Source organism: Ustilaginoidea virens, chromosome 3 (genome assembly GCF_000687475.1).
Source record: "Ustilaginoidea virens chromosome 3, complete sequence".
Lineage (NCBI taxonomy): Eukaryota > Fungi > Ascomycota > Sordariomycetes > Hypocreales > Clavicipitaceae > Ustilaginoidea > Ustilaginoidea virens.
In genome coordinates this window covers 5320521-5333837 of record NC_057318.1, presented here as the reverse complement: position 1 = coordinate 5333837, position 13317 = coordinate 5320521, and the positions used below count along the sequence as shown (strand labels likewise).

The 13317-nt window shown below is 54.2% G+C and overlaps 3 protein-coding genes across 3 annotated transcripts; 1 reads left to right on the top strand and 2 right to left on the bottom strand.

Moving 5' to 3' along the window:
• Window positions 1-3209: 3209 nt before the first annotated feature.
• On the bottom strand, window positions 3210-3971 carry UV8b_04348 (uncharacterized protein; the record flags this gene model as incomplete). Its single annotated transcript, XM_043141846.1, has 3 exons — window positions 3210-3340; window positions 3595-3779; window positions 3919-3971. The coding sequence occupies 3 exons, from the start codon at window positions 3969-3971 to the stop codon at window positions 3210-3212; spliced, it is 369 nt and encodes a 122-aa protein (XP_042997780.1).
• Window positions 3972-4831: 860 nt separating this feature from the next.
• On the bottom strand, window positions 4832-8589 carry UV8b_04347 (uncharacterized protein; the record flags this gene model as incomplete). The annotated part of the gene is made up of 2 exons (XM_043141845.1): window positions 4832-5853; window positions 5949-8589. The coding sequence occupies 2 exons, from the start codon at window positions 8587-8589 to the stop codon at window positions 4832-4834; spliced, it is 3663 nt and encodes a 1220-aa protein (XP_042997779.1).
• Window positions 8590-11727: 3138 nt separating this feature from the next.
• Window positions 11728-13214, top strand: UV8b_04346 (uncharacterized protein; the record flags this gene model as incomplete). The annotated part of the gene is made up of 3 exons (XM_043141844.1): window positions 11728-12035; window positions 12194-12336; window positions 12430-13214. The coding sequence occupies 3 exons, from the start codon at window positions 11728-11730 to the stop codon at window positions 13212-13214; spliced, it is 1236 nt and encodes a 411-aa protein (XP_042997778.1).
• Window positions 13215-13317: the final 103 nt, after the last annotated feature.

Sequence of the window (13317 nt, the reverse complement as noted above, 5' to 3'; positions counted from 1 at the left end):
TCGACAAGTTTGGGAACGAGATGAACAGGTGGGATGAAGCAAGACAGTGATGAAGCGAAAGGGGGGAGGAGGAGAAGGAAGGGGGACGGGGAGAGAGGAGGGGGGGGGGGATGCCCCGGAGCTTATATCCAATTCGGCAAAGCTGCGAGTGCGACGCATCTTGCGGAGTTGTGAAGACGTAAACCCTAATAAGTTCCGAGCTAATGCAACGATGCTGCAGATGGGGGGGTTGTAGCAGATTGGAGTTCTCTCGGGCGCGCGGCTTGCTCCCGGCCGAGAACTCGTACCAGGCACCCCATACCTCATACGAGTAGCCCGTACTCCGCGCTACCGAATAAATACCTCCTGGAATCTTATGTAAGGTACCTAGGTAGAAATGTACCTAACTCGGCTAACTCTGTTACCTAGGGCGGGCCGCAGGAAAATGATTGGCGAGGGGTTGGCCGGTGGAATTTCCGCCCCCAGAGTCACAAGCCGGCTGTTATCGTGACTGCGAGTCTGCGAAGACTGCGAATCTGCAATACCGGCGCGACTGTACCCTGGAGTCCGCACGAAGTACTGCTTTGTACGGAGAACGCTCTGTACCTGGGAGGTAGGCAATAAGTCGTACCATTCATTGGACGTTGTGCTACCTGCTGCTGGCATCAGGGAAGCGTCCATGTCTGGTCAGGGAAGGAGTCAGTCAAACTCGGGATACCGTCAAGCCAACTTCAGCCCGAGGTGGTTGTGGCGGCGACGCTGACGCAAGGAACCCCGCGCCCAGGTGCACTCGGCAACTACTACAGGTAGGTACCTAGATACCTTAGGTACCTTACTCACCGAGGTACCTAGCTCCTACATGTAAGGACGCCGAGGAGAAAAAGGGCCCAGGCCACATGAGACAGCTAACAGTGACCTGCCTAATTCGGTCGGCTGGGGGGTGCTATGTGGATGGCGAGGACAAAGGCGACCGCTCTCCGCCGTGGTTTCTTTTCCTTTTGTTTTATGGTAAGTATTATTGATAATTACTTTTACATGTACTTTGGTCCTTGCTCCCCTTTTTTTTCACGTTGTTCTTTTCTTTTTCTTCTACTTCCCGTAAATCGAAATCAAAGTTAGTAGTGTTCTGTGGTGACTCGTGACTTGACTGACTCGGTCGGGAAACCGTCGTGATGACGAGCCCAACCAATTAGAAGCAGGTTGGCCACATGACCATGGTGACACCGCTGTGCTCCGGATCTCTTCTAGGGTCTAGAATCTAGACTCTAGGCTACGATTGTCAACTGATACTGATGTAGTCCGTAGAAGGACGAGGATGGCCAACGCTAAATGGAAATAAGTCTCGTCCTCCCTGGAGTTGGACGACTCAGTCTCGAACTGATAAGCTTATTAAAGCCTGCAGCTGTATGGGTACTAGGACTATACATGCATGTACTCTGTACGGTAAACGTTAATACCTGTCGGTAGATCCTTCCGCACAGTGCATACCGTCTGTCTCGGCGGAACTTTTTGAGCCCTGGTTTCCAACAGGGCAGGGGCGGGGCGTCCTTAACACCCAACCACCTTCTTTCCGCCACAGAGCGGTTACTGCGTCCTAAGTCCTGCGTCCTGCGTCCTGCGTCCTGCGTCCTGCGTCCTGCGTCCTGAGTCCTGACCGGCTCAGCCTCCCCTTTTCATCCATCCCTACATGTATCTTCCCATCTTCCTCTTGCAAGCGTACCGTGGGAGATGTCGACGACGCCTTCCAACGTCCAACCCCTGCTGCATCCAGCCTCGGAACCAGAAGCCGACATCTGGAGTATGAATCGAGTAAACCAGACTCGCTCCGTAAGTGGACTGCAGCTCCTGCCCCCATCCCCATGTCTCTCATGCAAGCTACGGAAGGGCCATGAGTCAGCTAAACTATGACTGCCGGGAGGGTTGGTGATGCTTTCAACGTTCATGTCACAGTCAAATCGCTGCGTCATTTTAGAGTTTGGTTTTCTACTTTGAGCGACATGAGGAATCTCTGGACAAGACAAGCGCCGCCAAGTGCCACCACGACAACCGAGCAAGCGGGTCGCCAAGTCGGCTCAATGATGCCGACTGGTCATCGCCATGGAGACTACCTACCCTACCTCTCTGTCACCTGATGATCTAACTATGGAGGAACTACTGCTCATCATGACATGACATGCATTCTGGCGTGGGAGAGCAACACCAGGCAGTCGTATCCTTGGTCTGATAGGTTACTAGCATCGACAAAAGTTCGTGGGATTCAGCTGCACAAGTTCTCGACGGGCGCTCGGTCATCAGATGTCAGGTCAAGAACTCAATGGTTGGCACTAGGACAGCAACCCTTCACATCGTATACTGCCAAGACCTGCAGGGCGCATGCATCGTCGTCCTCTAGCAGGAACCAGACAAAACTCCATCGACTACTGACCCGCGGCTGCAGTATAAAAGCGGCTGGGCCAACCTAGGCAAGCCGCAAGACAAGACGATAAGAATCAGCCACCGGGTGGAGTAAGCGAGGCGGATGGATTAGGACGGATACGAACCCTGGTCCGGCAATAGAAACCTGACTTTGTGCAGCCGACGGAACTTTTTAGCTTGCGCCAAGCCAAAACCGTCGGCCTCGGGGCTTTTCTTCTCTTCGGTGGGCGCATGGACACGGGGCCGGGCGGGTACAGCCAAGAGGTGGCTGCCTGTCCAGCTCCCTTCGCGTTAGACGCGGAACCTTGCGCAGACCCCTCCACGGCCTCGGAGGTTCTCGTTTCAAGGCGGATAGCCTCATGGGCGGCGCGCTGGACGGACCAGCAGGCAACTGGCTCTTCTTTTCCATTGACGCCCTCCAAAGACATTTCAAGCCTTATCGACGAGGCGCTAGGCTCTACGGAGTACCGAGTACCGAGTAGAGCCAAAATATCCGCCGCCACAATGTCAGCCCCGGTTTTGCAGATCCCCAGATGCCTATGCCTCGGCCATTTGCGAATGCAAGGTTACAAGAAACCTTGTCTCTCCACCCCTCTTCCGCGAGGGAAAGGAAACAAAACCGAAAGAGGAGGAAAAAATTGTTCATCCCTGCTTCACCCTTTCCTACTCCGTACTCGCACCAGGGTTTGCCGTTTGGCTCGTTCCTTCAAGTCAGGTCACCAGCGGCACGACATGGCTCGGGCATGCTTCCATGATGCATATTCCATTGTCAGTCCTTGTCATTGCCCGTCAGTCCCTGACATGTGCTGCCCACCTCACTTGGACCCCAATCCCGCTTCCCGCCTCATCTCGTCCCGCTGCGCATCCGCCTCCCTCTGGTGCGCCTTTGCTGCCTCCAAGACGGCCTTTTTGCGCCTCTCCTCCTCCTCCTTGACCACAATCCAGACTACGGCAGACAAGCACAGTTAGCCCCCGCTTCCCGCCATCAAATCGCAGTGAATGAACTAACACCGTCACGAGCTGCGCCGCAGCTGCACTTTTGCCATGCTCTCCGGCGCGCCGCGACCGTGTAAATAAGCAGGACTTTGTTTTATAAAGAAAGCAACAAAACCTCGCAAGGGGAAAATCGTGAAATCATATAAAAGGGGGGAAAAGGAAAGAAAGAAAGAAAGATGCAGGGGCGCCTGCGGCTCTACTAACTCGGCTTATCCGACTTGGAGTATTGCTTCAAGCGCGTGACAAACTCGTCAAACTCCTCCTCCCGCTCTTGCCGGCCTTCGATGCTCTTCTTCAGCAGGTCGGGGTTATATCTCGACCGGAGCTCGTCTTCGGTCGGCGTCAGGCGCATCGTGAGCAAGGGACCCCCTATGCTGATGGCGGCGCCGCTGTGGGAGAAGAAAGCGAAGCGGGTCAGCTGCTGCGTTTGGGCGTGCCGCGGCGGGTTGCGTTCAACGTTCTCGTCAAAATACACGGCACGGTGCGGTGCGGTCAGCAGCACAACGGGGGGGAGGGGTTCATGCATACCCGACCAGGACTTTGGCCCAGAGCTTCCAGTTTGTCGGCTGCTTGGCGGGCATGGCTGCGCGTTTCGCGTTGGCGCTCGGGGGCTGCTGGGAGGTCAGGAGAAGGCGGCTGTCGTGGCTGTCTTTTGTACCAAGGCGGCTGCTAGCTGCTTGGCCGGTGGTTGAATGTGGTTGAGCGTGGTTGTCTGGCGCGAGTGTTGTCGCGTCGTGCTGGAAACTCTTTGCTCGTGGGTGATTTGTCTGTTTGATGCCGGGTGTTTTTGGCTTTTGGCAAGCGATCTTTGATATGTACCAATGTGCAGCTCGCTGCGAGCCAGCTGCCAGCTGCCAGTCGCCCGCCGAGTCGAGTTGTCGTCGCCCCGTCACCGTGGACGGGTGGCGACGAGTTAGCCCCGGCAGATTGTTTCAATGGGGCAAGCGGTCGCTGCGGCTCGACTCCTCCCCCTTCCACCGACCGCCAGCATTGGATGGCCCTGCATTGCCAAGGAAGAAAGACAAAGGGGCTGCCACGACTTGACTTGTTTTGTTCTACCAGACCGCTTTAATTCCAGACTATTCTGCTACCACTACCGAGTACCGAGTACCGAGCACCACTAGTCCTGAAACGATGCCTGCCAAATGTCTCGAGATGCAAACTTCACCATACTGCACTTGCACTGCACTGCACTGCACTGCACTGCACTGCACATGCACGACGTCTCGGGCGCCATGTCAGTACCGATGACTATTCGACCTGTGCCCCCATCCGGATGCTGAGGCAGATCCGTCCAGCCATGAAATTCAAACCTCCATCCAGGCTTCGTCACTCTTCCCAACCGCCTACCCCGGCATCGTGTGCCCCGCCGCGACCGTTGAGATGAATGAAACCTGTATCGGCGACATTCTGCATCTCACGGCCCGCGGAATGTCTGCCGCTAACCCTCGTCAACCAAAGCAGCAAGACGATCCATGCCACTTCTCCCTTCTCCCAGAACCCCTACCAATCTGTCGTCCGAGTAAATATCCTCTTCCCCGTCGTCGTCGGCCTGGACGGCTTCTTCCGTCCTTTCAACAGCCTGATTCTCTGTTCCAGCTGCCATGGCCCCTCGTACCGTATCAGCTGGCGCTGCAAGACGCTGCATCTCGTCGACCGCGGCGCCCGCCTCCGTCGTCGTATTTGAGGGGCTGGGGCCACCCTTGGGCCTTTCGGCCAGAGACTGCAATCCATGCTCGACTGCAGGGGCTCGTCTTGCTGCTGACAGGACGCACTTTCCAGGCTTGTATTTCTTCCCCATCGCCAGTCGGATCATGACCCAGTGGAAGATCCATGGGAAGCTTATGAGTGGCATGCGGGTTTTGGCGCCCTCAGGAATACTGGGCTCGACATGCCCCTCGTCCATGTCCTGTTCGACTCGGAGTACGGTCCTGATCTCCTCTGCCGTAACCTTGTACATTGCCGCCACGAATCTGTCTAGACTCTCGGCGTCACCGGCATCAATCTCGCCATAGCACTGTTCTCTGAACCGGTCCTTCAGGGCGCTGAACTCTTGCCCAAGCTGCTCTTGCGTTTTGTAATCACTTCCAACATTGGGCCTGGACATGGCCCAGCCCGAGTAGAGCTCAAATTCTGTTTCAACATTATGGTGGGCAAGCAGGCGGCGAACAGAAATGTCGTATTGGATCTTGATGGCTTTCGCGGTAGCAATTACCTCTTCGCCCAGCGCAAACTTTTCCAGAACTCTCTTGTCGAACGCGTGCTGCCAGTCGGGATGAAACTTGATTGCATGTTTAACCACCTCGTCGTATAAAACACCCAATGCTTTGCGTGACCGGTAAGAGGACGGTTTCTCCATAAAATGAGGCCATCGTCTTGGCTGGAGCTCCCAGTTGTACTCGGCTGGCTGTCCAGTCTTTGCGTAGTCGACAGCTTGTGAGTGCAAATCTGCCAGTCTCAGGCCTTTTCATCATTAGTCGCAAAGTTGACAACATTCCGCAGCACGACATGGGCATACAGCCCTGGGGAAAAGCAAGTTTCAAAACTCGGAAGCTTACATTCCTGTGACCTTGGTCCGTCGTTAAGCTGGTCTGCAAATGCCAAGTGTGCATGTGCAATCAGAGGCAAAACATCGTTCTTCATATAGTTGACGAAAAAGGTCCGCATGTCGTCAACCACGACGTTTCTGTCAAGCTCGTGAGGTTTCGGTCCCTTGTAGTTCATGGGAGGATAGTTCCACTGCCTGGGAATGATTTCAGCATCCCATATAACGAAAAAATCATCGCCGTCGAGGTCACCGCCAGAGAGCATGTCGGGGACCGGACGATCTCCCTTGGAAGGAAAGACAACCACGTCGCTCAAGTGCCTCAACTTGGGATTGTCGACAGCTTGTACCACTCGGATATCCCCGGGATGCAGAGACGGGTTCCTCCCGACTATACAGACTCCTTGGACAACGATTTTCCGGCCATGACGGTCCGGGTCAGTAAACTGAAGGAATATCTGAGGTAGCCGTTGAACGTCTTTAACAGACGACCCCTCGATTTCCTTGCAATGACCTCTCAACGTTCCGGTCTCGTCCACGCAGCCGAGGACAAAGGCACTCTTGGGGACGTGGATTCGTGCCTTTTCCTTCAGCAGCCGGAAGGACCACGAAATCCAGAGTTTCAGCAGGTTCAAAACAAACGGCTCCTCGAAGCCGACCTTCATGAAGCCAGCCTTGATAAGCTCGGCGAGAACTAGCGAGGATTGGTTCTCGTCAACAAACTTGGTGAGCAAATCGACTGCCATCGAGGCATCTTGAGCGGCGCGCTCAAATGACACGATTTGGTCCTTCAAAAGTTGGAGAAACTTGGCCTGGGGTACCCCAAGACTCTCCAGAATGACAATGGTCTGCCGATTCAGGGTTGCAGTCGACCTCGTTGCGCATCGAATCACCTCCAGACTCGAGCTTTTAGACTTGAACTTTTCCTGGGAATCGCGAATATACACCTCGCTCCATTGCACATGCGGCCAGACGGCAAGAACTCCCTTGCTTCCACCCATGCGGAACTGAAACGCTGTTGGCTCGCTCAATACGTCGAGGGCCATGTCTTGAACGATGGCTTGGGCAAAGAAGCTGGAAACCAAGCCCACACCATCTGTGAAGCAAAATCCATTTCGCTCTATATCGCGAATCCGCCGGACTTGGGGCACGGGTATGCCCCTGATTTCCCTCGTTGTTGAAAAACATTGCCCTAGACGGGCAGAGTGCTTGGCGACAACCTTGATGTGGTCCAACTGTCCCATCCAAGCGCGAATATCGGCGCAAGATACGTGATCGGTGGGGCAAAAGAAATAGGCGCTACTCAGTCGAAGCTGCGAGTTTCCAAAGGCCAGATACTCGTAAGTACGATTCCCGATCCGTACGCCTTCGAACAACGTCCTCTCCACACGGCTCCACACATCGTCGTTTTGCTCCCTATTTCTGCCTATGCTCCCAAACTCTGATTCTTCCAGGAACTGGACGCGCAGAAAACGGTCTTGCAGCTGACTGTATTTGCGAAGAATTCGATTGGAAGTCTCTACTGTTGGAGAGGAGAAGCGGATCGTGGTTGGGGTAACTGATGCCTTACGGACGTAAGCACAGTAGTAGGGAATCCTCGCATTCGGGATGTAGCATTCCGCGTCTTCCATTTCAAATAGCTTCATGGGTTCAAATAACTTGTCACCCTGGTCAGCAAGATATTCTAGTCGACGCACGGCATCTAAAGGCGACAGGCTGGCCAGGCGCTTGAGGAAGTCATGCCCAATTGTATACTCATTGAGAATGTCTCTCGATATACACACTTCCAACTGATACCGCACACGAAAGTCCAAATGTACGGTCGCAGATAGCCCGAGAAGGAGCGAGGGCTGACCTGCTTTAGCCGCAACCGGGTGGTCCAAGAAATTCCAAGCGCTGGTGGCGTCGCTCTTGATGTCGAATTCGCAGTTCATGCTACTCTTTATGTTGCAATCAAGCCACAATTTTTGAAGTTGCTGATAAGACTTTGAATTTTCCTCCGAGTCCTCGCTGAATGATAGGCGAATGGTAGTCCACCGCCCAATATCAATACTCATGTCGTCCATTGTTTCATCATGCAGAGCAACGGGATGAACCCTTGGGTACTTTATGTCTTGTACTATTTCTGTGGCTCTGCACCAGCCGTTTTGTTCCAAGTACCATTTTCGAGGATTTCTTTCAAACGTGCTCAAGATGTTGTCGACCTTGCGAAAATATTCAGGCGGCCGAGGCATTGGCACGACAAGATGTTGTAATCCTGCGACGGGGGAAGGCTCCGAGATCATCTTCATGACGGTCATATCGAGAACAATCTTGTATCGTCTCGTGTCTGCTTCGTACAACTTTCCATTGCGACTTCTCATTACCTGGTAGGGAAAGAACACATTCATGCGTTTCCCCTGTCTGTCAATTTCCAGCCAAGTGTCTGCATGATCGACGGTCTTCAGGACGCGCATCAAACTCGGTCTCACCAAGCAACCAAAGCCTATAGAGCTCAAATGAAGCTTAAGCTTGTCGTTGGAGGATTCGGGAACGTAATCTCGAGGTTTTGCAGAGCAGGGGGGATCAGCAGCTAGCGACACGGCCACTTCCAATCCACTGGGGTATTTTTGGCTGTTTGGGTGCTGCACTAGAACTGCTGCAGACCAGAACATGCGTCTTGGCGGAGGTTGAAAACGAATGATGGCATGCAAGGGTTTTGGATGATTCTCGCGTATATCGATCCCGACTATCGTACCTTCAGATGAAAACCATCGCCACAGATGTTCAGTGGAGACATCCGGGGGCAACTGATCTACTCTGAAGCTAGCACAAGGCCTCGAGCGCCATTCATGGCTGGAGTTGGCAGGTTTGATGGAGCTAGAAGGTGCATTTTTTCTGGAAGCCGGAACCCGATTACCCGGAATCGCCGAAGTTCGCTTAGAAATCGGTGCGTGCTTGCGTGATGCCGGCATAATGAAGGAGTCACGAGCCGAGTATGAAGCTTCAAGGGAAGGAGGCGGGACGTAGATGAAAGCGTTCAGAGGACCTCTGGATATAACCGGACTCGGTTATGGAAGCAGTTCATTCGAAGAGGTCCTAGGGTCTTGACGATTAGACAGACAAATCGATTTAAGAACTTGTAGCCCAAGAGATGGTGTTTGGCGCGAGTGTTGATTAGCCTGAAAGGGGGAGAAGACAAAGCAGCAGGAGGGGCAGAGTCGAGAAGGGGCTGGTGACGGTGAGTGCAATGTCGAAGAAAACGATTTATGACGGGCAATCACAGGCGCGGAAGAGTGATTGAAAGGCCACTGCCCGAACGTGTGACGGTAGTAAGTTTACGAAATCACTGGATACCGTGTAACTTGGAGGTAGGCAGTTCGTTCCCTATCATTGAGGCATCAAGAGTTGCGGAAAGATGAAGGATGGGGTAGAAGATGGGGAGAGAAGAGAGGAAGGAAGGAGGCAAACGGAGTTGCAAGAAACTTACATGGTATGAGCACCAAGCTGGGGTGCCTCAACTCACCGCGCCCTCACCCTCGCCCTCACTCCTCTCTCACCAGTCCGGTGTCAGTTGTCAGTGTCAGTTGTCAGCGGACAAGCGTCAGCTGTCACCTATCCCAAATGTCTCCCAGATGTCTTTGGAAAACTTGCATCGGCTCATTTTCATCGGGCGGTGAATTTCAACGAGGAGAGTTGCAAAACTATAAAGATGAAGTCCAGTCTCGGTCTTTCCTCCAATGTCGACCTGACTGTGTCTTCCTCATGCAGCATCTCGGGTACTGGTAATGAAAGCGACTGATTCACCATGGCGGTGTTTGCCCACATGGCCAGCGATTGTTTGTGAAACAGAAATGGTCCAGGTCAGGTTTTCTGATGTGAAATAAGACGCAAAGCCAGATTCCAAGTCGCTGCAGCCGCCCGTTGTGCCTTTCGAAAGCATGATTCCAGGCGGTAGAAGCAAAGCTTTCTTTGCAGCACTGCTTTGGTCCTTGATGGCTTTCCGCCTTGCAGATGCTACGCTGCTCGGCTTGGACCAGACACTCGCTGATTCGAAGCTGGGAGTTCGAGTTGTTAACAACGTGGCGACAAGCTGGCTGGTAGACGGACCGCCGGAGGGCACATATAGGTACAGTAGCCAACCAACCAGCGTGCGGCTCATCAGGCTGCGAATCAAAGGCTAGCCGACATTCAGAGGCCTGTATATAAGCTGCTGATGAGGGAAACCGGCCCAAGAGTCTGGTGACTGAAACAAGCTGAGGCTCATGATGCTGCCTGGTGCCATGCATGTCGCTGGTTGTCCTAGACTAGAACTATATGCCGAACAACGTGCTGCCAGCTGCCATCAATTGATGCCAGCCGTTAGCCGTCAGCCTCTGAGAGAGCCAGCGACGGCCATCGCTGAGTCACTCACTGCCTGACTGTCATATGCGGCGCTCCGCAGATAACACCGCAGATGACAGCAATGACAGCAATGACAGCAATGACAGCAATGACAGCGCGGAACAACCTGTTGACCCTTGGAAATGGGCCCATGTCGCGTGGCACACATGGACATGTCGCTGCAAATGCAAGCCCAAGCCCAAGCCCAAACGCAGGCCGAAAGAGCGAATCACGACCAAGTGCCGGCCCCTAGGGCAGCGAAATTGGGACATCTGGACACGTGCAGCCAGCGTGACGCGACATGCAAGACGGGTGACAAGCAGTAAAACAGAAAGAAAGGCAGCACCCCGAAAGCACCCCGAAAGCCTTGCCCTTCATCGGAAACTTTGGCAGGCTGCCGGGGTGCAACCCGAAACTGCAGTTTCCGAGAGGCGGGAGGCCCTGGCAATCTCGCCTGTAAAGCTGTACGGCTGGCTACCTGTTGATGCCAGACTGACGACGGCATCGATTCGCAGACACGAGGCGGAAAATACAGCAGGCTGCCTGCTGCCTACAACGTTCCAAGCCAGGCCTGGTTAATGCGGGCGTGTCAACCATCAACGACATCCGTATCTGCCACGCCCGTACTCCCCTACAGAGCAAAGCAAAACGATATCGATTAGACGTCGCACACTTCTCTCGGTGATGCGAAAGCTGTCACTGGGCTCCCGTTTACTCCGCGAGCCCCCGTTGCCGGGTTGGCTTTGGCAAGTCTTTGGGTGTGCTCAAAGCAGACTAGCGCCAAACGGCGCAAGGGGAAATGACGTTTCCGACGGGCCCTGCGGAGTAGCCACGGGGCAGGAGCAGGCACGAGAAAGTACATTCTACTCCAAAACTACCCAGCCCACACGGAACTTATCGACGTTTCCGCTAATCTTTGCGGTAAGCGGTACCTCAACATCTCGGTCGGCTCCACCGGACCCGACGAAAGAAAGGTCCAAAAAGAGATGGGGAAAAAAAAAAATTGAAAGTAAAATTGAAAATAAAGGTTCAAGTCCCACCTCCATGTTCGCTGGCCCAACCGCCGCCATTGGCCTGTTTAGATCATTCCCTCCTTGTCTCTGTCTGCCTCAACGTGGTCAAGAAGCCTTATGAGCTGCGAGCGCGCGTATAGTTAATGGGCCCAATCCCTCTCACCATTGGATCGGTCTGCCTTGTTTCGATTCTCTGCGGCTTTTCTCATCAGCTTTGCTTGCGACTGGACCGATCAGCTTCAGTCCCTGGCCTCTCACACCCCTTTTGAACTCCCCGACTGCCCACGCCGAATCGCACGATCCTGGCTATTTCGTAGCGTGAGTTGTTCCCGCCCTGTTCCAACCTTTCGACGCCAATCCCCGACTTGGGACTTGCAATAACTGTGACTGCAGTGTTCGCTACGGACGTCGTTCAGAATGGTTTACCTACGACACAGCCAGCTACCGGCGCTGAAGGAGTACAAGTACTCCGCGGTCGACCGATCCCTAACCTCAAAATACATCCTCAAGCCGTTCTACAACAACTTTGTCATCAAACTCTTTCCTATGAGCATGGCGCCGAATCTCATCACTCTGACGGGGTTTTCCTTCATTGTCACCAACGTATTGACGCTGTTATGGTACAACCCAACTCTTGACAAGGACTGTCCTGCCTGGGTCTACTTCAGCTGGGCTCTGGGCCTTTTCCTGTACCAGACTTTCGATGCCGTTGACGGCGCTCAGGCGTGAGTGTGAAACCTCGTCTTGTGTGTGATTGAGTCACTGTCGGCCTGCTTTTGCTCGCCCGGAGTCGGTGTCCCTGGTAAATCGCAATTCGCGCATCCGGACCCAACTCCAGCAGTGCAAACCAAGATGCGACATGACCAGCTAACCGAAGCTGCAGACGCCGGACCAAGCAGTCCGGGCCCCTTGGCGAGCTCTTTGACCACGGCGTGGATGCTCTCAACACAAGTCTCGAGGTTCTTATTTTTGCTGGCTCTCAAAACATGGGACAAGGCTGGAAGACTGTCGCGACACTGTTTGCCGGTGAGTCGCGCGGCGAACCCAGATCGACATGGCTTCGCCCCACAAGTCTTGGAATACGCAAATGCTAACGGGTCTTGCGCTCTTTTTGTCCAGCATTGCTCACGTTTTACGTCCAGACCTGGGACGAGTATCACACCAAGACGCTTACTCTGGGCATCGTCAACGGCCCCGTGGAAGGTGTTTTGATTTTGGTTGCCGTCTACACTCTTACCGGCTTGTTCGGCGGAGCCCACATTTGGCAGCAGAGCATGCTTCAGACCCTTGGCATTCCGCAGGCCCTCGGCATCCCCAAGGTTGTATACGACCTCTCCTTCACCCAGTGGTACCTGGTGCAAGGCGTCGTCGTACTGGTCCTGAACACTGTCGAGTCGTCGTTCAACGTCATTCGAGCCCGTCACGACCGCGGCGACCGCTCCCGAGGGGCCCTCGTCGGCCTTTTGCCCTTTTTCGGCACATGGACCCTGATTGTCACCTACCTCTACTTGCAGCCCACCGTCCTGTACCACCATCTGGTGCCGTTTGTGGTCTTTGCCGGCATCGTCAACGCATACAGCGTCGGGCAGATGATCACCGCCCACCTGGTCAAGCTTCCCTTCCCGTACTGGAACGTCCTGAGCGTCCCCCTGGCGTTTGGAGTCTTGGACTCGATGGGCCCCGTTCTCCAGGAGCGGTACGGCGTCGGCTGGCCCAGCGCCCTCGGCAGCGGCGAGTACCAAGTGTCCTTTGTCTTTCTGATCCTCGGCCTCGCCCTGGGCGTCTACGGCAGCTTTGTCGTCGACGTGATTGTGTCCATCTGCGACTACCTCGACATCTGGTGCCTCACCATCAAGCATCCCGTTGAGGACTTTGGGCACAAAGAAGGCGAGAAGATTCACTAGGCCCAAGAAGTGTCTGCCAGCGGCTTGTACAACGGCGACTCTCCCACAGCTTGGACAAAAGATGCTGTTTACGAAAAGAAAGAATGGTGAGGGCGATCCATCA